The sequence below is a fragment of the Patiria miniata genome, unplaced genomic scaffold (assembly GCF_015706575.1).
Source record: "Patiria miniata isolate m_02_andy unplaced genomic scaffold, ASM1570657v1 HiC_scaffold_12, whole genome shotgun sequence".
Classification (NCBI taxonomy): domain Eukaryota; kingdom Metazoa; phylum Echinodermata; class Asteroidea; order Valvatida; family Asterinidae; genus Patiria; species Patiria miniata.
The window spans coordinates 4,174,399-4,201,124 of record NW_024037050.1 but is presented as its reverse complement, the minus strand read 5'-3'; the positions used below and the strand labels follow the sequence as shown (position 1 = coordinate 4,201,124).

At 39.1% G+C, this 26,726-nt stretch overlaps 2 protein-coding genes across 7 annotated transcripts in view; one reads left to right on the top strand and one right to left on the bottom strand.

Annotated features, from left to right (window-relative positions):
- The window catches only part of LOC119745803 (CMP-N-acetylneuraminate-beta-1,4-galactoside alpha-2,3-sialyltransferase-like), a 70,471-nt gene extending 58,247 nt beyond the window's left edge, over positions 1-12,224 (top strand). For all 6 annotated transcript variants that reach the window (XM_038222431.1, XM_038222415.1, XM_038222439.1 and 3 more), the window contains 7 exons: positions 3,560-3,637; positions 4,897-4,991; positions 5,718-5,781; positions 6,823-6,918; positions 8,040-8,226; positions 9,610-9,756; positions 11,236-12,224. In XM_038222431.1, the coding sequence (XP_038078359.1) occupies positions 3,560-3,637; positions 4,897-4,991; positions 5,718-5,781; positions 6,823-6,918; positions 8,040-8,226; positions 9,610-9,756; positions 11,236-11,481 (913 nt within the window). In that variant the 3' untranslated portion in view covers positions 11,482-12,224. The remainder of the gene's footprint in view (positions 1-3,559; positions 3,638-4,896; positions 4,992-5,717; positions 5,782-6,822; positions 6,919-8,039; positions 8,227-9,609; positions 9,757-11,235) is intronic.
- Positions 12,225-22,186: 9,962 nt separating this feature from the next.
- On the bottom strand, positions 22,187-26,687 carry LOC119745794 (transmembrane protein with metallophosphoesterase domain-like). The gene is made up of 5 exons (XM_038222402.1): positions 25,895-26,687; positions 25,116-25,226; positions 23,755-23,926; positions 23,037-23,170; positions 22,187-22,584 (listed from the first exon to the last, which is right to left on the bottom strand). Exons 1-5 carry the CDS (start codon positions 26,619-26,621, stop codon positions 22,394-22,396), a joined length of 1,335 nt encoding a protein of 444 aa, XP_038078330.1. The 5' UTR covers positions 26,622-26,687; the 3' UTR covers positions 22,187-22,393.
- Positions 26,688-26,726: the final 39 nt, after the last annotated feature.

The following is a 26,726-nucleotide window of genomic DNA, read 5'->3' as shown; positions in this document are numbered from 1 at the left end:
TTTTTTTTTTGCTAGCTAATATGAATTTCCATATTCATGAGCAAAAGTGTGTTGTCCTATCATGGGGGAAAACTCAATGTTACAGCTATTTTGATCAGCACCAAAACTTGCAAGAATTCTGGATATTTTGCTATCGTAAATTTTCTTTTCTGTGGTGATTCGTTGTCATGTCAGTACATGGTAGTAGGCCAGTGAGCAAGTGTTTCTCACAAATATTTTCAATAAGCACATTTTTGGGTTAACAATTTGAACAGAAAACCGCTAAACTGAACAGTGTCTTCGATCCTGAAAGGACATCACAGCAACAGCGCCCTCAGTTGTCAAGAAAAGCATGGAAATTTTAATTGTTTAAGTTGATAAAGACATCATGATGGTGTCGCAAGCTCCTGATACGAGCTCTGTAACTCTTAAGTCCCCAAAAGGTATCGTCTATTTACTTCATAATTATAATAATGGGACTGGAAACGAACTTTCATGCTCGACAAATGTGCTCTTTTTAAACTTAATTGTAAACATAATAGTTACTAAAAATGAAACAATAAATATTCTGACTATTAACAAGTGCACTGGACATTTTGGGTCTAGCCTAATTTTTGCTGAGGATATTTGGGATGTTCTTTGGAAATTGGGCACAATTTGGGTGGTTTTTTTTGGCATTCTGTCAGTGAAGTAACCATCACAGTTGAGTGCAACATATCTCCTGTGTTCATTCCAATATCTGCTCTTGTGCCTTGCAAACTCCAGTTCTGTCATCCAGATGAGCAACATGACACATAGGGTTTTATTATGTCGATTTTTAAAAGTTTTCGAGTCGGCCCCTTGCTATAAGCTGCAGAAACAGTAATTACCGAGACTGCCGCCACTACCATAACAAGAAATGAAAAACCCATGGGCTATGATTTGTTATTTCTTTGCGACTTGGAGTCTATGCAAACTGCATTTAATCAGTGGATGGAAGAGAAATACATGTACAATGTACAAACATGTTGAGAACTTCTAGAATTAGAAGGCTTCTCTCTGTCAGCCTTCTAGCATGGTGATTTTTCGGCGGTCAGCACTCTATGGCGTTTGGAAATGCCCTTTGATAGACGAAATACCTTGGTCTGAAATGCCACTTTCTGAACAATTAATAATTTTGTATCGCACTTACGATCCCGACATGAGGAGTGCTTACCCCCTAAAAATCACCATGCTAGAATGCTATCTGAATACAGTATACTGTTGCAAACAGGATGAGGATGTTGTTTGAAGTTGCAAAATTATCTTCTTTTGTTTTAGCCTGGGGCCTTCACAAAGTTATTCTGGCCTCCGAAAGTTCACAAAACTTTCTTTGTTATGTAATCCCCTACATGTACATGTATATTAGTTCAACAAAACAAAATGTACATTGTACATTCAGAACAGGGCATTGTTCGTGAGCACGAAGCATTTTTGGAAAGTTACAAAAGAATGTTACAGATTTTTTGTTATATGAAGTGTTATACTAATTTAGATATAGCTTGAAGTTATGGCACGACAAATGCGTTTATCATTATCAAGTTATTCTGGCTTCCGAAAGTTCACAAAACTTTCTTTTTTATATAATCCCCTACATGTATATTAGTTCAACAAAACAAAATATACATGTACATTCAGAACAGGGCAATGTTGGTGAGCACGAAGCATTTTTGGAAAGTTACAAAGAATGTTACAGATTTTTTGTCATATGAAATGTTATACTAATTTAGATATAGCTTGAAGTTGTGGCACGACGAATGCGTTTATCATTTATTTATTTATTTATTTATTTATTTGTTTATTTATTTTGTTTACTGAATTGAATGATTTAATTGACTTGGCATGGTGCATGTGTGCATTTTTAACTAACCGTGTAATACATACTAACAGTACTATGTTGATTTCAGTTTATATAAATTAAAAACTGTACAAGATATTTTTAATTACATATTCATAAATACTTCAGACTGTTTACCCATTGCTATTGGTCAAGAGCCCATCACGTGGGTGGTTTTAAACCGCTGGTAAAGCACCGGCTGGTTTTAAACATTTTATTCCTGCACCCGTGCGTTCTGCGCCACATTGCGCAGTACGTGCCTGGCGCGCCAAACCCCATACAAAGAGATTTCTAGCACAACCCGCGTGAGGCACATACCATAGACCATGTAGCCAGAGGGGCGTTTCACAAAACGTGAGGTAAAATTATTGAACAAAATCGTTGGAAATTTGTGGATGTTTGACTTATTTTGACTTGTTGACTGAAAGGTATTTATGAATGTGAATAATAATGTGCTTGGCCGGTATTAAACAAGTACGTTTAAAACCGGCTAGGCAACTAACCGGCTAAGCAACTAAAACCAGCCTGCATGGTCGCCGATAATGACCCACACCTTCGGCTCGGGCCATTATCTGCATCCATGCCCCAAGCTGGTTTTAAACGTACATGTTTAAAACCAGCCAAGCACATATTTATTCCCTTATTGATAGTACATATTGTACATGTATGTACTGTACATTCTTTGATTTCAATTGTAATTGTTCAAATGGTTCACTTCAATGAACTGGAGCACGTTTTGGCGGCCCCTGAACTGGAACATGTTTCTGACGTCACAGCCGTGACCTGAAACATGTTTCCTGTGCACCGCGAAAACGATCGGACTGACCGGAAAATTGTTCATGACGTCATGTTACTGCCTACGTGACTGCACACAACCCCGAAAAATCACGCGGCGACCGGACACGATTAACAACATTCAAAGCAAAAGTGGGATTTTTTTTTGATAGCGTTTCCCTAAAGTTCTAAAAAGAGTACATGTAGGCCTGATATTCTGTATCAACTTTCGTACCAATTGAAGGTAAAAACCCACTATTTAAACCCCATTTATGGTAAAAAGTAACGTCGTCTGCTAAGCTTGTTCACCTTTCTGCCATCTTGAAACATAAGTGAACCGACCGGAAACCTCGGTTCAACTTTCGTCGAAACAATGACGTCATTTCAGTGTAACCGAAGCGCCGAAACGGCCGCGAACCAGAAACGTGTTTACGGTCACAGCGCCAAAACGTGCCCCTGATCAAACATTGAAGTGGCTGATTAAGACCAATAGAGGGCAGCAGACTTTTGCCATTGATGGTTTGTGTATAATTATAGACCTTTATCATGCTGCCACCATTTCAGTCATGTTCCCTGTATCCAATAACAGTACTGAATGATAATGTTTTTGGTGCAAAAAGGAACCAGTCTATTTTTCCCTCCAGCCTCGTTTAGGTTACGTTGATTTGAATGGGAAAAAAAACTTGATGGCCTCAACATGATAGTGGTCTATTATGGATCTTCAGTCGTCATTGGTCCTTTTTGTGTGTCTGGTCTAACTTTGTTTTCTCCAAAGTACCAGTTTTATACTCAAACAATTTGACAGCTTTGTGACATATGTACATCTATTTGCTTCCAAATTTACAACTCAGTCTCATAGGGACAGACACCGGTACACATAATTTCCTTTCTAAGCTTATTTTAATCAGCTGACTTGTACTTTTTTCGTGTTTCTTTTCTGCCTTTGTTTAGCACTGTTCTGGCCTCTCCCAATGTGACATGTACAGCTAACCGCTCAAGGAATCGAATGCTCAATATCTATGGTGCGAAGTAAGTACACAATGAATCTGAAGGATGCATTAGTGGAGCACCCTTTAGTTTTGGTTTGCTTGAGGTGCCTTTTGTAAACAGCAACTTCCGAGATGTGAATTTCAGGTTAGGTTTCTTTCACGGGTAACCGGGTACCCGTGGTTTTTTTTCAATTGGGTACCCGGTTCCCGTACTACCCGTAAATGCACACCCCTATACATGCATGCTTCTAAATAGGGAAAACATCTATTTGACTGAGAATCAGGAATTGTTTTGGTAACGGTACAGTCAACTGTACAGATTTTAAATACAGTTTTGCACTTTTTTGGATACATCAGACATTAAAAAAAGTTTCATTATAGCTTCTTGCATGCATGTTTGTTTTTATGAAACAGGTTTTTAAAAGAGGTTTTGAAAATGAACACATTGTTTTGTACAAATACTTGTATTGAAAAATAACCCCGGACCTCACGGAGAATAGATCAACATAATTTTAAAAGTTTATTTTTCACTGTCAGGCTGTCAGCTACAGGTAGACTCCTGGCAAGGGGCGGTAGGGAGTGCAGGGGTGTGAAATCTCAGCTTTTTAGCTGATTTCAGCTTTTTTTGTTTTGAATTTCAGCTTTTTCCCCTCACTTGCTGTGTACAAAAGTATAGGAGATTTCCAAAATTCAGCTTTTTTACACCTTTTTCAGCTGTTTTCAGCTATTTTTATCAGTGGTCACTCACACTCCTGGGAGTGGGATTGATGTTCATATGGTGTCACTGTGTGCATAACTTTACCAGTTACGTTATTTTATGACAAAATAATGAGCCTTCAATACAGCTTGTGCACATCATTTGCCCTCTATGCTAACTGTCATATAAGCAGCATTGTGAACAGGAAAACAAAATTATCTTTGACGAAATCAAAAGCAAAATTCTGACATCTGTTTTAGTTCAAGCTGTCAACATGAAAGTCAATATTGTTTTGCTCATGAGTTTCAAAATTAGAATAAGCATAATTAGCATTAGTATAAATGACCTAGAAACACATTTAGCAAGCACAGACTTGAAAATAAATCAGGTTTCCCAGCCACTCTGGAAATCAGAAAAAAACTTGGAAATGAGTTTCCATTTTACTAGTCGGGGAAAACTCAGGGAATTTGGAAAGAACCCTAAAAATCATGGAAGCTTTGTTAAAATTTGAGCAACAAAGTTGTTAGAAGTTGTTTCTGTCAGAGGCTGTATCATATTGCTTCAGATTAATCTCATGATTCTTTTTCTCTGTTTCTTGGTAGGTTTAATCTGAGTACGCCGGTGTTTTTAAATTCAGAGTTTGAAACTGAACCTCACATCCTAGATTTGCCTTTTCCATTTGGTGTTCAAGATGCAAGTAAGTGGATAATAATTTTCCAGTTTATTCTGAATCCAACGTTTATAAATTGATTTTTTTTTATTTAAATAGTTCAAGTGCATTTCTGTAGTTATTGTTGCACAATTTCAAACAAGTTAAACTACAGGGTGTTCTCAGAACTCGTCCAGGATATGAATTCGGGCGATTCACAATGCAGTGCGCCACCAAGAGTTTGCCACGGAAAGTTCATTTTTCCCAGTGCATTGTGGGAGATGGTCGACAAATTTGCAGCGCGGGACATTTGAAATTGTTAGTTTTTCCAGCCAGAAACTTCGTAAGCATATGATTCGAGTATTTGTTTGCCCTTTTCTTTTCGTTTTATCAATATGATTTTTTTTTGTTAGGCGGCAGAACGCTATGCCCCAATCTATAACAAATTAGCTCAAGTTTTCTACTGACACTCGTTCAAATGGGCCATGTTTTGTCGACCGTAAACTTGAAAAACGAACTCTCCGAGGCAAACTCTTGGTGGCGTACTGCGTTGTGAATCGCCTGAAGTGAGACAGGCCCTTGCTCATTTTTCATCTTTGCCGTCTTGATGATCAATGAAATCTCATAATATCTCATTTGAAATTTGTTGAAAAAAATTGTTGGTAAATGTAAACCATTTATTTAGAAAGTAAAAATTTATAGAAGTACTATTTATAAAAGTCACAGCTTACTCTATATGTATTTTACCCCGGATATGTTCTTTGTCCCTCACAGCAAAATCAGTAAGAGAAACACTGGCCATTGCTCGGAATACAAGCTTACCTTTAATAGCCAAACGGTAAGGAGTTAAACTCAATTGATCATAAAATTGTATCCTTGGGTACGACTGAAATTGGATCAGCCAGGCTTCAAATTGTTCATTGCTATACAAATATAACATGGTTTGAAGGTGGATAGTTGATATAAGTGGTATTGGAAGTCAACAAACTAGTTCCCGAGGCGAACCCGGAAATAACCTACATGTATGTTGTTTTTGTTTTGTTTATACATGTACCTCATACGTATTCAACAAAGTTTCGTTGAGTTATACAACAGTTTTCTGGGCAAAACGTTGTTCTTGTGCATGTGCCCCCATCTTTTCATGTGGCTTCCGGTAGGGTGATGTTTGCGCGTGCGCACTACCCCCTTGTGCCAGTTCCACGATTGCTTTGTAAAGCGTGCCACGGGCCACCCATGCGATAGTCTACTATGCCTGTGAAACTGTGTGTGAAAACCTCACATTTGCACTTGGCACACAGCAAAACTAGAGGCTGACACGTGATGGCGAATGGACCAATGAGAACTTGCCATTCAATCATGAATATGTATGAGCTATAGTAATTGTCCCTAAAGGATCATAGTGTGTACCTGAAACATAAACTACCTAGGCCGAACTTTTAATGTATGTATGAGTGCACCTGTAATAAAGAATTGTAGTAGACCTGCAGTTACAGAAAAGGCACATAAGCATAGATTTGTGCTGTAAAAAGGAGACAAGAAATTATCTCTGTTCTGTACCGATAGATTTACTGTTCAAGACACAATTTACTAGATTGAGTAGATTCATGCTGGTTATCTTGCCACTGCATATCAACAAAATTTCATCTTGTGTTGACAGAATAGTTTTTTTTTTTTTCACTGTTTTCTCAAAAAGTGGGGCATTTGTTGAGACAAAATTTTGGTTAAGTTGGTTTCTGCAGTCCAAAAAGTGTATGAAAATACAAACGATCTAATTATTGAGCAGTCAAGTACAACATTGACTGATTTTTAAAGCTGTTCTAACCTCTTTAAGCATGCCTGATAAATTAGTTGATTTCTCCTTTTTTTTCACTTCTTTCAGTAAATCCTGCTTACGATGTGTTATTGTCGGTAACGGCGGTCTAATTAAAGATACCTCATTAGGAAAAGTTATAGACAACTTTGACGTAGTTTTAAGGTGAGTAACCACACTGGTATGCCATCATGATTGTTATATTTCAGGCCTTATTAACATGATATCTGTCGGATGCGATCTGTAAGCAGTGGCAAAGATAGATTTCTCAAAAAGAGTTCTGCAATTCCAATATAAAAAGAAACATAGTTTAAAAATCATTCGTTTTCCATAATTCTGAAATGCAGACAACCTTGGTATGGAATTTCATTACCGCAATTGTCCCTTTTAAACGTGGCCAGATGTGTGCAAAAAAAAGCCCTTTATTAAAAGGTGACAGAAAGAACTTGGCAAGATCTGCCCTACCATGTACATAGGTATATGGATAATTAGTTGAATCCTTGTGGTCATTGTATCTAGATGCGGTGTGAAAATTGTGCTTGGTAGTCAGCCAGCAGGGCCTTTGAAGTTCTGCCCATGCTTTCTGTTTGCATTGTATATCGTGGGCTTGCGAAATCCAATACAGGGTTCGACCTTAACTTTTTTGTTCACTAGCCAGCCGGGCTACTGAAACAGACTCTTAACTAGCCCGCATTTTTTTTAGCTCAAATACAAAATGCCGTATTTTCAGGCTCAATTCTGAGGCAATTGTGTCAGTGTTTAAATAAACAGGTCTAATTTAACCCTTTAAAACAGTTGATAAAATTAGACACAAATTGATGAGGTTTGCTTTCTGAAATGTATGATTTATTTCTTCCTGTCCTTTCATCTTTGCCATAGCCCAATAATTTTTGACTCGCCAGCCAGGCTACTTACATGACTTAAGAAATAGTTTGACTAGCCCGTCGCTGTTTTGACTAGCATTTGGCTAGCGGGCCACCGCTAATTTCGAACCCTGCAATACTGCACCAGCCTAGTCCGTATTGAAGCTTTGTTAGTTGCAAATTGCTTTAATTCCGTCTAAAGGCCATTTCAAACTTTGCTTGAAAGGGAAAGTCAAGTGAAATTACTGACATCAACAACTCTGTTACCCTAACGAATTGGCTTTGCCCTGAAATTCATGTGAAGTATTAACCGGGCCTAAATGTAGACAATGATTCTATATAGTTAGATAGCCAAAGGAAAACAAGACCTGTTTGATACATGCACTTTTGTTCCCTCCCCCCCCCCCCCCCCCACACACACAGAATAAATGATGCACCAACCAAAGGTTACGAAAAAGACGTTGGCTCGAAGACGACAATGCGCATGTGCTACCCGGAGAGTACATTCAGCAAGCCGGACCAGTTTCACGGCGACTGGCTACTGTTAATGATGGTCTTCAAACCCTTGGATCTCATCTGGCTACAGACGGTGGCACAGGGCAAGAAGATTGTGAGAAAATGAAGGACTTGGGAAAGTCTACTGGGCTTTGTCTTCCAGATTTTTTTGGGTGTCTATAAACCCTCCTGTTTAAACAGTCACAGACAGTCGAAAAAACAATCCTCTTCCCTGCTATGCCTTTTATACAGGCTAGTCACCAACAGTCAGATCATATGTCAAGCAAGCACTGTGACTAATCAAATTCAGTTACAGACAAAAGCAGGCAAGTTGTTGGCACAGCTGGCTTATCAATCACCTACATCAAATCATAGGTGTATCAAGTTACATATACAGTCACGGCCAGTCAATCCTGCTTTATGTAAGCTGGGAACTCTTTAATTGTTGCTAACAGTCACTTGATTGATTTTGACTGAAAGGACAACTTGGCAGAGGATGTATGTTTGCATAGGAGGGTGAAAGGCATATAGGATCATCTGCATTTATCCCAAAAGTCCTAACGAATTAATATAACAAACTTACATGGATTAAAGATCATACTGGTACTAAACACTCCGCGAAATTATTCCGTCTGGCTTGCTGTCATTAGAAGAAATCAAAAGACTGATCCTTTGAATAAGGAGTGCTATAGACGAAATCGTGTTTCATGATCAAAAGGTTGTACGTGGTTTTTCACTGTTTTTTTGACTGAGCTGAAACTTCAACAGATTAGGTTTTGAACATTCTTCTTTGGATTTTGAGTGGTGTTATTATTGGAAATGAACGAAATGCATGAAACGCATATATGTGATCCTATATGCCTTTAAAGTTTAAACATAAACCCGCCACAGCCAAAGTGAACCAGCACGGTCTGAGATGGGTACCCAACAGAAAAATGGTGGTCTGTTACACCGCGCCCTCTGGAGACATGCACACAATAGGGAACAAAAGATTGTATACATCTCCACAGGGCAATTTCTATAGATGAATACGTCTCCACAAGGTTTTCACGAAATAGATATATGAATTTTACTCAAAAACTAGGAATTTCCAAGGTATGTTGATCTGTCGCAAATGGTAGAGTTTTAGAAAAGGGATATTAAGTCCGAATTTCAGCCAAGGAATTAATTCTGGTTTAAAGTAAGAGCACTTTGAAACTGTACTTTCAGACTCGAAAACTTTAGTACACGAGAACAAAGAAATATCTCCACAAAGATACAGTATTTTGGGGCACTGTTTGTGTGTGTGTTTTTACTGGAAACCTACTTTGCAGATAAAAACACAACCCTTTTGAAAGGGAAGCAACAATTTGTTGATGATTTGTCAATAAAAAATATATGCTTCTGCATCCAATTATGAATGCTTGACGAGTTATTTTTAAAAACTGTATTTCAGGAATTTGTGTGTGTGTCCAGATACAATGATTTAATAATTTTTTGGTCTTTTCCCTGCACGTAGACAAATCAAAAAGGCTTTTGGAAAAAGATTGCCTCAACTGTACCGAAGAAGCCGGAGTATTTCCGCATGCTCAATCCGTCCATTCTACGGGAGACTGGGTTTGAAATCATCGGGTTCCCTGTATCCACAGATGGGAAAGTTGGCAAGGTAAGGGTTCTGGTAGATACCAAGCCAGTGGGTGTGCACTTTGCGAGTAACCTGCACTAGAAACTTCTGAGAGAAAACAGTCAATCTAACTATAAACAATCTTACCATAGCACTGAAAACTTGTATCATTATATTGAAACGACTTGCGATGCTCGTTATTGATGACAGCTTCATGTCTCAAATTTAGAGATGAATGGTTTCGCATGGGTACATGTAAGTGAACCTGCATGTCGAGTTTGAGGCCGAATGATTTCCATGAAAAAAAGAACATCCTTTCAGTAACTTTTTTTTGTGGTCAAGGAAGTATGGCCTTGAGCACGGAGTTTGGTACAGTGCATGAACATACATGTAGAGTGGGTCTAGATGGGTCTAGGATTTAATAGGATTTGGGATGGGGTGGGTATTAAGTGTGGAGATAGGAAAGGGGGTGCAGTGGTCGTAGGGACATGGTAGGGTAGGCAATACAGGGTAAGGACGGATGGGAAACGATCAGAAGAAGACTGAAGTAAGGGTAGGTGTAGGGGTAGGGGTAGTGACATGGGTATTTATATGATGATAATAATAATAATAGTGAACATTTATACCGCGCCATATCTGTCAATATGACACTCCTGGCACAAATTATGTCTATTATTAAAGAAAGGTAAATAAAGTTTATGAGAAATATGAGACCCATTATGTAGTACCTTATAATGGTTTACAAGGTACTGTGGCGCAAATTGCAGCCACTGCCAGAAACACCGGGGCAAACCCCTTCTCTTAGCGATAAGTGTTACTGGGTTCTTTAACGTGCATTCACAACACTCGGGACCTACGGCTTTATGTCTTATCCGAAGGAAGAAGCAATAATGGTAAAGTACCTTGCTCAAGAGCACAAGCACCATGTTCCCACGGTCAGGATTCGAACCCATGTACCACGGCACACGAGTCGAACACCGTAACCATTGGACCACAGCACCCCACAGGAAGATATTTGGTTATGGGCAGGGTAGGGGGTATTGGTGGGTTATGGGTGGGGTAGGAGCAGGGGTGGAGGTAGGATATGATGGGAGTGGGAGTAACGGGTGGGGATGGGTTGAAATGGGAGTAGGGGGTGGTAGGAGTGTTGGTTTGGGGTGGGGTAGGGGATGGGGACACGGCTTGGGGGAGGGGTAGGGATAGTGACATGGTGTGTTAATATTTGGAAGGGGAAGGGATGAGCTTCTGGCAGGTTGGGTCGGGATGGGGATATGGACTTGGGTATAGGGGTGGGAGGGGGATGGCCTGGGTACCAAATTTAGGCCGTATGCTAATTCAGATCAACGACTGAATGAAATACTTCAGGGTTTTCAATTGTGCTGTAAAGATTTCTTGTTCGTCATAATAGGATGGTTGGAAATCAGTTCAGTTTTGACTTGTCCAGTTTTTGTTATCTGAAACACTGCTGTGAACAATGTTTGACCAGTTGATTATGATAGAACGTAAACTCATTGCTTGTAGAATGTGCCGACCTCGGGCTGCTTGGGCATCATGCTGTCGCTACGCTTCTGCGACGAGGTGGCCATCGCTGGCTTCGGCTACGACACGTCGGTACCCAACGCCCCGCTGCACTACTACGACAAACTCAAGATGAAGGAAATCAAACGCTCCTGGACTCATAGCGTGGACAAGGAACAGAAAATGCTGTATGAACTGGTGGATCAAGGTGTGATTCAAGATCTAACTGGGGGGCTGATAAGGACGTAGCAGCGATGAAAAAACCCTTGGATCAGCCTCCCTACCAAAATTCCTTTATATGTGTCCTCGATTGTGAGCACGGCCAGCGTAGATGTAGAGCAACACACAAGGTGACTGAGACACGCATCATACATGCTGTTCAGCGGTAACCACCAGAAAACTGGGAATTGTCCCCAGACTGCTCAGCATGCCTTGCAGCACCTATTATTGAGGGACCAGACTAGTTTCGGAACTAGACCTCAAAAAGCGCAATGGTGAAAAGGAAAATTCCAAGAAATGCTACCAAATTTCATTTTCATCATCTGCTGAGGAGAAACTCAAACAAAAATTGATGGACCAAAGTTCTTTGGAGATGTGAGCGAATGTTATATGTGAGGCTTGTGATGGACGTTGAGCCGTCTTGTGTGTGTATATTTCAGCAAGGTGCAAGTGTGTACAGTAAATATGGACGATAAAGCGCGCAGTCCATGACCACGCTGCCAGGGGAAGCTACGTGCAAGGGGAAGCTACGTGTGTGTACAACAATGGACAACTACTACACGGACAGCCATTGTTTTTGATACAGCAGTTATTAGAAATCAGGGTATTAAGTACTTATGCTTGTGTTAGTGACAACATCCTCTTCAACTTTCTTCTTTTTTTCAGCGGGGGATCTATGTCATTAGAGGTTAAGCTAGATAGAGTTCCCCCTGTGTAAAGATTTAATTTTGACTTCATTTCTAGCATCAGATGTCCGATCCTAGTTGAGAATGGGAAATGTGTTTGGTGACTGCCGTCTATTCCTTATGCCAAATGGGGGGGAAAAACAGGGTGGCATAGGAATACAGGTTGAGTAAAAAATTAAGGAAACCCAAATAGCAGGACCAATTTGTAGTGAAGTTCTGCATGTAGCACTTTCAAAATCTAGGATATGAAAGCCCAATTAATAAGCTTTCCTTTAGTACAAGAATCATTCAAAGCACTCATGTACTTATACAGTTGTGGGATTTAAACCAAACCACCGTTTTGGAGTTTTGTCCACGTCTCGCTAAAACGGTAAGTGTTCTTTCAGCAAAACAAAAACAAGTCACATGGGGATCTACATGAATTGTTTTCATCTCGCTGAAAGAACACTGACCTTTTTCGTGATCCGTGGACAGAAGTTTAAAACGGTGTTTGTGTTTCAAATCCCTCAACTTGAAAAGCACATGAGTGATTTGAATGATTCTTGCACTAAAAGAAAGCTTATGAATTTGGCTTTCATATCCTAGATTTTGAAAGTGCTACATGCAGAGCTTCATTACAAAAATGGTTCTGCTATTTGGGTTTCCTTTTCTTTTTTACTCACCCTATACAGCATTTATATAATGGAACTGACGAGACAGTAATATTCAGGTCCCTGTTCTCTTACCTGATTGGCCGCTGTACTTTTTTTTTTAGATCCTAGTTAATCTTTGTCATCCTTATTTTGTTGGTCAGGCCCAATTTTATAAGCCAAGCACCACTCACCAAAGCATTATAATTGCTCTTTTAAGTCTTTCTCGCTGGACCACATTTTGGTCGTTTGCATTTCTGTAAGATGTACATGTATTATGGTACATTTTAAAATGATAAAACTTTCCGAATACACGTTCCTTTCACCAAAGAGGACATATTTTTCTTTTTGAGTTCTGGCCAAGATATAGGATTAAGGAAGGTATAAGGAACATCTTTAGAATAGGTTTGGGCAACTCTACTCCACTATCGAATAGTATTTATGCCAACTCATGGTTCCATTTTTTTAGGGAGTTGTCTCTCTGGTAGCCGATTTCTTGTTCCCTGAGAGATGATTCCAGGCAGTGCCTAACAATTCTGTCGAGGGGTCAACTCTCAGTGGGCGCATTCGATTAGCTCACCCGATTGACTCGGGTAAAGGCAGATGGGTTAGCCATGAGAACCGGGCATATCGAACGCACAAACGCAGGACATTATGATCCTCACATGACATCCACAGCCGCGGCCGTAGACATTGACAAAATGCCCTTTTCAGACTGAGTCTTATTTTGAGATCATCTGCTTTTGCATCAATCACAAAAAGTAACAACGTCGGGCTGGAGTTATAGCCTCTAAATTCACAATGAGATAAATAACTAATTAGCTTTAGACTTCAAATAGACTTGATTTTTTGGCCCACTTGATCTGTTCGGCTGTCTGTCGGCCATTATTTGTCCGTTTCTTGGAATGAACAATGCATGCGTGCGACATACTTCCATCATTGACTTTGCTCCACGAGCAGGGTCTGTGGTGGCTGACCCAGGTGAGCTTATCGACCCCATCCAATATAATAACAAAGATCAGGCATTTCTGGTAATATAGTGAACCTATGCATCACAAAGCAAGCTGATCATCTGTCAGGCATGTGAAAATTCCAAATTCAGAACAAATTTTAGGCAGTGAATCGTATTTATTAAGAGGGCAGTTGCACTTCATGAGTGCACTTTATTTAATAGGTACCCTTTTTTTCCACTGGGAAATTTGTGTTGATTGCAACAGAATCAAGACTCCCGGATGGAATTGGAATCAAGCAAGAAAATTGTTGCAGCCGGTTGCGTAGTGTCTAGTGGACTCGGATAAGTTGAGGGATCTGGAACAAATTTTATCCATGACTGCCTGATGCATGTACCATGCATTCACTCCAAGGCAAAAATGTGGTGATTCTTCACACTTACCAATGTACAAGGAACTCTAACTTGCTGCCTTGTACCCGAAACCAAAGCTTCATGCCACATCTCTTCAACAACCGTCTTGACGATTTTTTCAAAGTTTCCCATCTTTTTACATGTTGAAATCCTATAACACACACTTCTCTCTTAAACCATCATATAGTCCAGGGGTGTGAAATCTCGGCTTTTTTTTGTTTTGGATTTCAGTTTTTTTTCCCTCACTTGCTGTGTACAAAAGTATAGGAGATTTCAAAAGTTCAGCTTTTTTACACCTTTTCCAGCTGTTTTCAGCTATCTTTATCAGTGGTCACTCACACCCCTGATAGTCATAGAATACTGAATTACCTATAACATAAAGAGATTTTTTTGTTAAGCTCTGTGAACAAGCAAAGCCTTCTTCAGTTCTCGGTATCGGCAGCAAGTTTGGTTCACCAAAGATATTTCCAGTCAGCTTTACCGAAATTTTTGTGAAAATATTTGAGACTACATTCTCATATCAGAGCGGCTGAATCCAAAAGATGCATTTGTGGTAGGTGGCTTAATTTTTGTTTGCAACTCTTTATGTAGAAATTAATGCAAAGCTAAATGAAATTTCTGAATGAACCTTTATTATGAATCCTTTATAATTTGATTGATTTTTTTCTTGAATGTATCAAACTTCAGTTGATTTCCTCCTTTTCCTGCCTAAACCAGTAATGGACAGTGAATTTCGTGCGCGGCTGTCAGTATAATATCTGCAGAATATTTCTTGATGTGTAGTTCTGTGCTTTTTTTGTGTTTAAACAAACTAGGTAGTTAACCATGCACATTTTTCTTATACTCACCAGTTGTAGGTTGTTTAATTGTGTACATGTGGATTGGGTATACATGTACATGAAGTGTTTTCCCAGTTATGTGCCTTTTGTTGATGTATTTTTTGTTTTTTGAATGGATGAAAGGGGAGGGGCTTCGTAGAAACGAAGTGGGACGAGTCAGTGGACATAATGGTGTGCTATTATCAAAACGATAAAAAAAAAATTTCAGCCAGTTTTAAAGGGAGATACGATTATGAATGATTTTGTTAGATCAGGCCACACAAAAGAATATGCAAATGGTTGCTGCTTGGTGCTTGCGGCCATTGCCGTCTGGTGCCCAGACCCCCCTGTGATTACCTTGGTATATTATCTGACAACTGTGGAACCAGATCATTCCCATTGTAATATGTCTTACCCACTGTCACCAGTGACAAAATGGCTGAAGTATGACAAAGAAAACAGATATATTTGTAATCTGTAGCGGTTCAGAGTGTAGTGTGCATTTTTTACAAAGATTTGTCGATATCTAAATTCTTACAGTTTTAAACAGTTGACTTTTTTTTTTTCATTCATTTTCCTGTTTGTTTGAGAATTTCAGCTATGCTTTGTCGAGTTCTAGAGGTGGCCTGTGTGAGATATTTATTATTTTCAATTGTCCTATTGGTTGTAACACTTAACTTATCTCGCCCTTTTTTCATCATCAAACTTTTTTTTTTAAATGTTTACTGCATGAAGTCATTTTGCGTGTAGAAAATTGCCAGATTTTGTCATTTATTTTTTCGTCTTTAACTTGACTTTCATTTTTTTTCTTTTAACTCTCTACAACTTCAAAGAAGATATTTATCAAATAAGAAAAACAAGAACTATTTAATATATTAGCTTTGCAGGAAATAGGTTGGTGGGAAAAATTTGGACAAATCGTACCCAACTCTATTCCTTTTTATTGGACAGTGTGGCTTACAACTCCAGCCAAGAGCTTGAATTTTAATTTCTAAATGTCTGTGATATTTCTAATTTTTTTTCCAAAAAGTTATGGCCGTTCACAAACTAGGCTTCAGCATCCACTTTATATTTAATAATCTTGAAGTGTGTATTTCCATACTGTTTGCTAGTCTATGGAATGATATGTTCGCGGATTCAGCGATTAATTATGCAAAACAAGACTTGCGTCTAAACCTCCAGATTCTGACCATTCAGCGGGCGCCTTCTATCAGGTCTTCGGTAATCCATTGTTGTATTACAAAAACACGGCAGCCAATTTGTCAAATCAACAGTCTAGGCCAAATTTCTGCTCGAAAGGACGTCACGGTTTCTAAAGTCGACTCCGATTGGCCGGTGCGCGGGGTCGCATAAAAGTTGCATGCTCACTATACATCTGACGTTGCGGAGCTTGCTGGTTCCGTTGAACAACCGATGATACTTGCATGGGGTACCCAAAATTGTAAATTTCCATTTTGGATCGGTCATTCAGCACCGGATAAGTTACGAACATTAAGTGATACATTGCATAAACAAGTACCAAGTGGTACAACCAACCAACTAGCATAAGCAGCTCAAGCCCACGGCGTGTTTTACACCGCCGTGGGAAAAACAGCCATGTTTAAGAAACAGATCACATTAGTGAATCCGCGCACATATCATGCATAATAAAAATCACAAATCCAGCATCATTGTGACTCCATTGTCCCACACTTTATCGGCATTAATTGAGTGCAAACAGTTCAACGATTAGTGGAGAAACGGCTGAATAAATTATAATGGCCCACCTGTGCTCTTGTACATACCTGTTTGCTCCTGGGTGGAGGAAAAGCAGTTAGTGATGCTTTGCAGCACGTGGTCATAGGTGCTTGAGGAGAAACTGAAGCCGATGCTTGTGAAATGGCCTCTCGCTCAAAGGCTGGATCCTGATTGGCTGAATCGGATCACATGACCCTAAAGGTCAGTGCAGTTCATGTGTTGTGACCTGTGTCACGCCAAACAGCTCTGTCAATTCCAGAAAAACACCTTCAAACATTCCGTAAGATTTGCCATTCATGAGTGCTGTTGTAGAATTTTTTGTTAACACCACCGTGAAATTTTATTTTGAAAAGACAGAAAATTGATAACTTAAAAATATGCAGTGCTAATGAGTTGTTACTGAGTTAATGACTTTTGATATATCGTTAATGAATTAATTGTTGAATTAAAGTATAACTATTAACTTTCCGTCGTAAGTTCACATTATTAGTTCGTTGATTTTAAAACTGTTTATTGTGCTAATGTAAGCATATCTGTGTGCTACGTAATGTTTTACAAATCATAAAACTCTTATTTTTTTTCGTGGTAAACTGGCTGTTTATCTTACTTGTGTAGAACTGAATGAAGTAAAGTTTTGTCCAACTTTGTTCATTTTGTGACTTATATTATAATCACACAAAATACACAACTGAATACGGGGTAATGTTCGGTTCGAAAAGGTGCTTCATATTAGAGAAAATAATATTAAAAACACCTAAAAAAATAAAAAATGAAAGTGCTGATGAATATTGGATTACTGATTTGGGATTTGACAAATCACTAGTCTTTGTCCAATTAGACTGCATTTTCATTTAGTCTGTTCGCATATGGCTTGAAGTTCGCACAATTAACTAATTTTATTATGAATCTTTATGAATTTGTTGTGTCTCGGCGTGAGCGTCGGGCACCGACAGCAGTGTGCCCCCAAATTGGTCCCCCCAAACTCTCCCTTTGTAACTATTGAGGGGGTACTTGTGTATGAAGTCTATATTTTGATGTTTGTCCAAAGAGGGCCCAATTTCACGGCGCTGCTAAGCAAAAATATTTGCTTAGCACAAAAAAAAGCCTCGCTTATAAAAGCAGTTTACCAGTCAAAACTCCACGTGATTTTCATGCTAGTAGCAAGCAACAGCTGAATACTAATCACGAGCAATATACATCACATGGAGTTTTGGCTGGTAACCTGCTTTTATAAGCCGGACTTTTTTTTGTGCTAAGCAAATTTTTGTGCTTAGTAGCGCTGTAGGAGATTGATTGATAAATAGGATCTGACTGTTGGTGTCTAGCCTGTGTAAAAGGCGTGGCAGGGAAGAGGATTGATTTGTTTTGACTGTCTGTGACTGTTCAGACAGCAGGAGGGTTAACCACTTGAAATGTAGTGTTGTAAAAGACCTTTCAGCATACTAGTTACTACAAAAAGAAAAAAAATTGATTCAGTGTAATTCTACAAATCTATAAAATTAAGTGTGATTGCATATTTATACTGTCGATAACTTTAGCTTTCCATTTTGTATTTGAGTCATTATTGGACAGCATTTAAAATAATAAAGAAAATACATTAATTTATTTTGCAATAATTACATACACAGTTTGCATATGCCAGTCCTCACCTAAAAAAAGCTGAATGTAAATAAATAAATAAATGTTTATCAAAACTGCAGGAGTTTGCGATAAAAACTTTTCTAAATAGAAGTGTTAATTAAAATTGATTGTGACAGTTACCAAGTTTATTTCATGTTAACAGTCGTTTATTTTTAAGAGTTAATATATTTGGATATTCTTTGAAATTAACACCAGTTCTCAGTGTTGATGAAAAGAAATAAATGTCATGATTTGTCATTCCCTGTAATTAACTCATTAGCATCTATCCTACATTGCATTACATTGTGATGATTCCTCAAAGTGCTCCCACTTCTAAAGAAATGTCCTTATTTCAGGAAAATTTGACTTCCTTGGGAAATTTCTTCAGGAAATTCAAAATGCAAGGAAATTTTAAGGAAAATCCATAAGTGTTTTTTTTCCACCAGCATTACCCCCCCCCCCCCCCAATATTTGTAATGAGTGCCCCCGTTTTTTGAACAAGTGCCCTTTTTTCTAAGCAAGTGCCCTTTTTTTGGTGGCAGTGGCCGTTACGAATGCCTGTTTTTTTTTAAATTTTAGGCATGTGTCACCCTGAAAAGCGCCATATTGTCCGTTAATGTGCATAATTGCTGTTTTGAAATCAGAAGATGGTAACAGCCCCTAGCTCCCCCATATGATTTTACGGAGGCCAGGGAAAAATATGTCTACATTTCAGCACGGATGTTTCAAGACATTTTTAACCCCCAATAAAAATGGCCTTGCTATGCCCCTGTTCATGCAGGTGTACAGCCGTGTAATGTCAAAACGCAAAGGAGCCCAAGCCATAGTCTTGAGCCTGTTTTGTGAAAGCCCCATGTCAATTCGACTTCAATATATATAGTCTGGTGCCGTTGTCTTAAGCTTGGACTAGTAATACTTATTTCCAATGTGAATTTCAGTTTCACTTATGCGAGGAAAAACTCAGTAATGTTAAGAGAAAATTCTAAGGAAATCTGACAAAACCTAAGAACATAAGTTTGATTTTCCAAGGAAATTAAATTTTTCAAAGTGGAAGCATCGATTTATAATAAAATGCTGGGACAGTTTGGGGTGGTATAGGGATTAACAGGCGGGGCAGTATGGGGCAGTTCAGAGGCAAATTGGTAAAAGCATCTTTGCAAAAAGATGTAGCACATTGATTGAATGGAATTACCTACCGTCAAAAAATACACAGTCATATAATAGTTCCATTTAATGGCGTTTCAAATATAGAATTGTTTAATGGATCAAGATTTATTTACAATCGCACATTGGTTTTTCTAATAGCACATCACAAAATATCAAGTTGTACATGCACAAACACTGCCACGCACGTTTGTAAATGGTGTAAATCCAGGATTTTCTTTTGTTCCTCTTCACTTTTCCTATTTTTGTACTCGCAACAGCTCTCTTTGGTTTTGTACAAGTTTTCTAATCGAGGTTGTCCTCGATTCGGTTCCTGTCCTCGATTCATCGATGATGTTGCACGCGTGTGTCCTCGATTTACACCATAAACAAACGTACGACAACCTTCATGTACACCCAATGGACACTATTCCCACATGCAGATGTGAATTTAAATTCAACTATGTTAATGAATTAAAGAAAGCTACAATACAATAATATAATTACACACTTCAATAAAACAATTTAACTTGCAAAATTATACACACATACATCTTGCATACCTGCGGTTAAAAGCAGTATTTATAAATATCTTTCAACAAGTTATATATAAAATATGTCATTCTTAATTGATATATATAGAATGCAATCTTATAATAAAATGAGGTTTTGGCATGCTGAAATACACACAATTTTTATATTAATAATTGTTCTGAGATGAGTATTTCAGAACATTTGCATAAACAAATCATACACACTCAATGTTGCCATAATAAAACAATAAAACAATGTTTTTATTACTGTTAACAAAACTGCATCGTCAATTAATATTTGCACTGTCTCGTCTTGTACCAAAATTGAAGTACAAAATAATTATCAATGAAGATAATCTCAAAGACAAATTAACATGTTATGTTGGCTATAAATCTGCACACGTCTATACAATAACAATGTGCAGTTTTCATGTTATTATCATCTGAAAGAATTTGGCTGGAAAAATGTTGGTCTTCAAAACTCGAGTTTGAGTAATACTCTTGTTTCAAGTCATACATGTTATTTATTTATTTCTTATTTTAACTGGGTAGCCCATTCAGTGAAATTAAAATTTTTGATGTGGGAGGAAAACCCCAGAAGAATATTCTGGGGAAAACCCACGGAATCAGGCAGGGACTGAAAACCCAATCCACATATTGGCCCAGGCGGGATTCGAACCCTGGTCACAGCGGTGGAAGGCGAGGGAAGTACCACTACACCTATATGTACCTGACCACTCCTTTTCAAAAAAAATTTGCTTCGTACGCCAATGTTTCACTTGCTTCATCTGCATTAAACGTAGCACTAGACTGACATTGATGGCTTTCGCTAAAACATCAACAGCTTGAATCACTTCTAGAAACATATACAATGTATAAGCAAGGCCAATAATAGCTGCCTCATAAACGTACAGGGTTAACTGTAGTTTCTTTATAAATGTGAGACATTTTGTGGATTTCTTGTGACATAGACATTTGAAATATGGTAAGTAAAAAATTGCAAGCACCAAATTTTGCGATCTCTGGACGAATTTGCGCCCCGACAATACTGAATAGTGTTGCCACAAAGTCCTGAGTGCAAGAATATAATAACTGTTTCCTCTCAATTGTTTTCCCCTTTGTGCTTTCTGTGACTTTTCTAACATTTTCATAGGAAAAGGTAACATCTTCAGTATTTCAAAACAAATTTTAAATATAATTTGCTTTATAAGCCACATGATTCCAATTAGCCCAGAACTGTACACATCACAAGTCAATCACAACTCAATCACAAGTCAATCACATGCCATCACAAGTCAATCACAAGCCATCACAAGTCATTCACAAGTCCATCACAAGTCAATCACAAGCCATCACAAGCCATGAAAAGTCAATCACAAGTCATTCACAAGTCAATCACAAGTCAATCACAACTCAATCACAACTCAATCTCAACTCAATCACAAGTCAATCACATGCCATCACAAGTCAATCACAAGCCGTCAAAAGCCATCACAAGCCATCACAAGTCAATCACAAGCCATCAAAAGCCATGACAATCATTCACAAGTCAATCACTAGTCATTCACTAGTCAATCACAAGCCATTTACACATAAGGACTAAATTGTACAGTTTTTGTGCTCTTAAATCAGTTGGGAGTTTTCGTGTGGATAAGAATGTGTGTACATGTATTACCTTGGCTTCCAAAGGCCTTTGTTCTTGTGTTGTCGTGAATAAAACAACAGAGGAATTATTAAAGCTAGAGTCCATCATTTGCAGCTATCCAAAAAGAAACTGACGTAATTATTGTTGACAAACATACTTGGTTGAAAGATAGGAAGGGGACTAAACTCCCTCTGAAATTATTCTTTCTGGCAAGCTGTCATTTTGAAGAAATCAACGAAAGAAGGTCTTTCCAACGGTGTGTCTTAAGACGCACCGTTGGAAATTTCTGTTAGTAGTTCTTTTTTTTATTCGGCGAAGTGTGCGCAAGCGTTGACACGACGCACACGTGCGCGCTGTTGATATAATTCGTCAGATCAGTGCGCGACATTGCGTAGCTGCAATCGGCTCAGTGAGAACGTGTCTCGGACGCTGAATTCAGGCCCAATTTAAAACATGATTCAGCAACTTTTGATTTGAAATCGAGATCCTAGAATTCTGTTTTTCTCGAAATATACAGCTGAAGCTGAGCTGAAACTTCATCAGTTTAGTTGTTCAGCACCTTTCTTTACATTTTGAGCACGTTTGTTGCTTCAAACGAACAAAATGCACAAATTACAAATGATGGACTATACCTTTAACTACAACAGGATATATTCAAAAAGTCTCTTCAAAGCTGACACTTGCACACACACCCTATTGTGAATTACTCCTCTTTTTCCACACATGATATGTCTACCCCCCAATAATTGATAGCTTTCCTGGCAGACCTCAAGATGCCAGGAGAGTTATTACAGTGATCTCAGCCCTAGAAAACAATCTCATAGGAGGGCCGTTGTACCACGTCCCTGACGACACGTACACATAGGTCCCTTCTTTTGGTTGGTAGATGCCGGCGAAATATGGATTGGTGAGGTACGCTGCGATGTTCACTGGGAACATCTGTCCGCCGTGAGTGTGACCTGGAATGATCGGGTTGTAGACTTTAGTAGTAATGTGATGCTTATACAGGCATGACAGGGTGAGTCAAAAAAGCGAAGTCCAAATTTCGGGAATATTGTTTTAGTGAAGTTCTGCATGTAGCACTTTCAACATCTAGGATATGAGAGCCCAATTCATCAGCTTTCTTTTAGAAGAAGAATCATTCAAATCAGTCATGTACTTTCCAAGTTACGGAATTTTAAACACAACCACCGTTTTAAAGTTCTGTCCACGGATCACAAAAAAAGTGTGCATTCTGTCAGCAAAATGAAAACAATTCACACACATCCCTATGTGATTTGTTTTCGTTTTGCTGAAAGAATACTTGCCTTCTTGTGATCCGTGGACAGAACTTTAAAACAGTGGTTGTGTTTAAAATTCTGTAACTTGGAAAGTTCTGATGAGCCAATAGGATGATTGCACGATCACTCACCTGAGAGGATTAAGCTAATGTCGTACTGTGATTGGACAGCTTGCTTGGCAGCCCTGGGCTGATGGGCCAATAGGATGATTGCATGATCACTGTCGGTACCGTCAAGAGCTTTATCGAGATCAAAATGATGCTCCCTTCAGATAAAAAAAAATAGAAATGTTGATCAGGTTTGATTTCATTTCCTAAAAGAAGAACCACTTTAACGTGGGTAGTTTTGGGCTAGACCGTTTTAACTTGTTGGATACTGCAATTTCAATAGATCGCAAAGCAGGCGACTCGCCCGCGAAGTGGGGCGACAAGCCACCTCCCCCGCGAGTTAAACAACAAGGTACATCCAACAAATCTGTGGGACCTTGTTGCAAGCAGTCAAAAGCAGCAGCTTAAGTGCCAATTCTGAGACGCTGGCAGGTATTCCTATTGAGTAATGTCACTGTTGGATTTGAAGTGGCCAGCACGCTCCGATTCTGAGGCCGTTTGGCCTTGGGATATAGTTGACCTGTTGGTCTAATTTATACACAGAAGAGGCTTCTAACTTGACAACTGTTAAACATTGCAAATTGAGCAGGGTTTCCAACTATGAAAGAAGGACTTCCTCCATGGATAAATCTCAGGTGGTAAATTTTGAGGCATTCCCCAAGAAAGCTTTGCTTGAAGTGGGACACGTCAGAAACCTCGAGCTTTTTAATATGCACACAAACAGACTTTCGCTGAGCCTTACGTGTCATACATTCTTTTTCCCTCAATGTCGTTGGTCCCTGCCAGATAGAACCAGTCCTGCGGTTTGTCTGGCTGGACGATCCTCACGAAGCTGTTGGGCAGGCAAACTATGCCCAGAGACTTCAGATGGGACAGCCAATGGTCCACATCAAACGTGTAGTACTCATGGTTTCCTGTGGCAAATATTAACACATTAGTCAATGTTATGGCCAAAACTGCCTTGCCTGTATGCCGTAGAAGTGGTCTTGCGTTGCTCGGGATGACCGTTCCACACAAACCCGGACTTACGTAGTGATAGCACGGGGCCCACTTTTTCATTGATTTTTCACGCGTTGAAAAGTAAAACTAACGGCATTCATCACATTCTGAGTGATGAATACAGTCAGCTTCGAAGCTCTGTCTGACTGTCCCATTTTCTCATTGTTTCCAGATTTATTTATTTTCAATTTCTGGGAAATCTCAAATAGAATATGTTCACCTAATCTCCCATATGTATTGCACGGTGAAAATTGGGAACCAGAAATTGTTTCGAACCGTCGCTTTAGGCCTACACTGTAGGAGACAACCATGCATTAGGTCACACCTGTACCGCTCCAAGCTGCCCAAGCATTCTATGGTTTTATTGATTCATAGGTGAATAAACACATTGTTATATACAATGTAATACAGTTGCTAATGCGTTAAAGGTAATATACAACATTTGCCTCTTTTTTTGTTGTCATTTTCAGAAATGGATGGATTTGGGGGTACGTACTTTATAGCAAATAATGTTACACTGACCTGTTTAAAGATTTGTGTTAATAGATGCTGGAAAAAACCATGAAAAAAATGCTGCTCTTGTAGTCTGGTTCCCTGACCCTGCTTCAGACGAAACTGGAATTGTCAGGTCTGGGAACCAGAGTACATACAATGTGGGAAAATTGGGGGCAGTATTTGAAAAAAGTCAGTTGTTTTCCAACGATGGTCGGCCGACCATCATTGGAAATTGATACAAAAGTCAGTTGTATTCCAACAATGGTCGGCTGACCATCATTGGAAATTGATACCAGAATTCCACTTTCCTCGAAAATGATAGCACACCAGATGCCATGATTTCACAGGATGCTTGAGATTATTATTTCACTTACAGTCGAGTAAGGTATTTCATAATAATTTATTTGGTAGTTTTCTTTTTTGATGTTTGCAAATGTTGTATATTACGTTGAACAGAGCGTGCGTGCACTTAAGTCATCTGCACAGCACGGTGACCAACAAGTCATTGTTTCCTAGAACTAATGCTTCCTGTTTCAAAGTGTTTGTGTCAATAACAACGTAGTCAGAACTAGGGAAATTAATTTCTAAATTGTAGGCAAATTGACCTACCTGTAACATAGAAGACACCGTGAGTTGCTTTTAGCTGCTGCAGAGGGCTGACTGCTTCCACCAAATTCTCCACGGTAGAGTCCACAAGATCTCCAGTGATCACTACAATATCTGTTGCAGTCAAAACAAACACCATGATGTTTCATGTTTCATCCGATATACATTTTATTGTTGCTTTACTAGAACATTTTTATATTTGTTATAATTTGTCTCACAAAGCATGTTTCTCTGTTATTGGGCAGTGTGTATGCACTCTTGTGCATTCCTTGTTACTGACTTAAAATAACAAAAAAAAAGATCAAAATTGGATGCTGAAAGCAGTGCAATGGGTAGCTCTACTGAGTGGAGCGTTGGAACTACGGTACCGTAGTACCAACGCTAAGTAGAACTACAATGTACACAATCATGGCAATGGGTATATTTATGTGATAATCATATGCTGTTGACCATGTTTGGGAAAGAATAATGAAACGTGACACCACTTTTTTTCATATATCATCTCAACTAAGGTCAGTCATTGCAAAAATGTTGAAAAGACATGAATCAGGGACTGAGAAACATTTCCAATTTTGTTAGGAAAGACTCTCCATAGACTTTGTACACAACTGCTGAAGTGGCATCAGGATGCAACATTCTTTCCCATGTTTGAAATCCCTTAGACTTTCAAATCACCATATGATCAAATTCTTATATTCTGCAATTTAATCTCACAGCAGATACATGTACATGTAAAAAGCTCACAAACGTAAGGTAAGTATTACATGTAAATGATGCCCTACCAGGTTTCAAGTCATTGGCCATGTCGACAGCTTGCTGAAGTTGTGACCGGCCAACAGTGGGTCCAAGGTGAATGTCTGACAGCTGCACAATCCGTAGTCCATTCATTGACAATGGAAGCTTTCTGACTGGCAGCTGCAATGGCTTGATCATAGGACCTTTAGCCGCAGTCATCAAAGACACTGCCACCAAAACACTGGTGATCACCGCCACCACAACAACCCGTAGAATAAGCCAATTCTCCTGGAACCACTGCCAATGAAGACCCTTCAGTATTGTTAACTTCAGAACAAATTCCACGATCTCAAATATTAAGACAACAGTCCCGAGTATAAATAATGCTCCAAAACACACGAAGGACAGATAGGATACAGTGCCGACTTCGGTGACTTTTCCCAGGAAAAGAACACACGGTTGGCTTAAGTGTGCAAATAGAAGAAATATGAACAACACCGCAGCCCAAGTGCGAAACAACTGATGCAAAACCAGGCCCTTTTCCCTGCCCCGTACATTTTGCATCGGCTTCAAAACAAGACTTCGCCACACCAAAAAATAGGATATCAAGAAAATTACGGGTACAAAAACTCCCAAAAGTATCCCAGCTCTTTTAATGGACAGCGTACCAAAGCCCAAGGAGGAGGAGGCTAGATAAGCTAAGAAGAATACAAGGAGAGAAACCAGAAAAGACGCAGCAAAGAGTAAATTCTTGGAAGCCTTGGGCGCCGCCATCTTGCTTTTGATGTAGTCTGAAACCCAGACTTTGTTACGTTCAGACAACAAGGGTGACGGGGAAGGTAACACGACTAATGATCGCATCAATCCATTGAGGGCGCT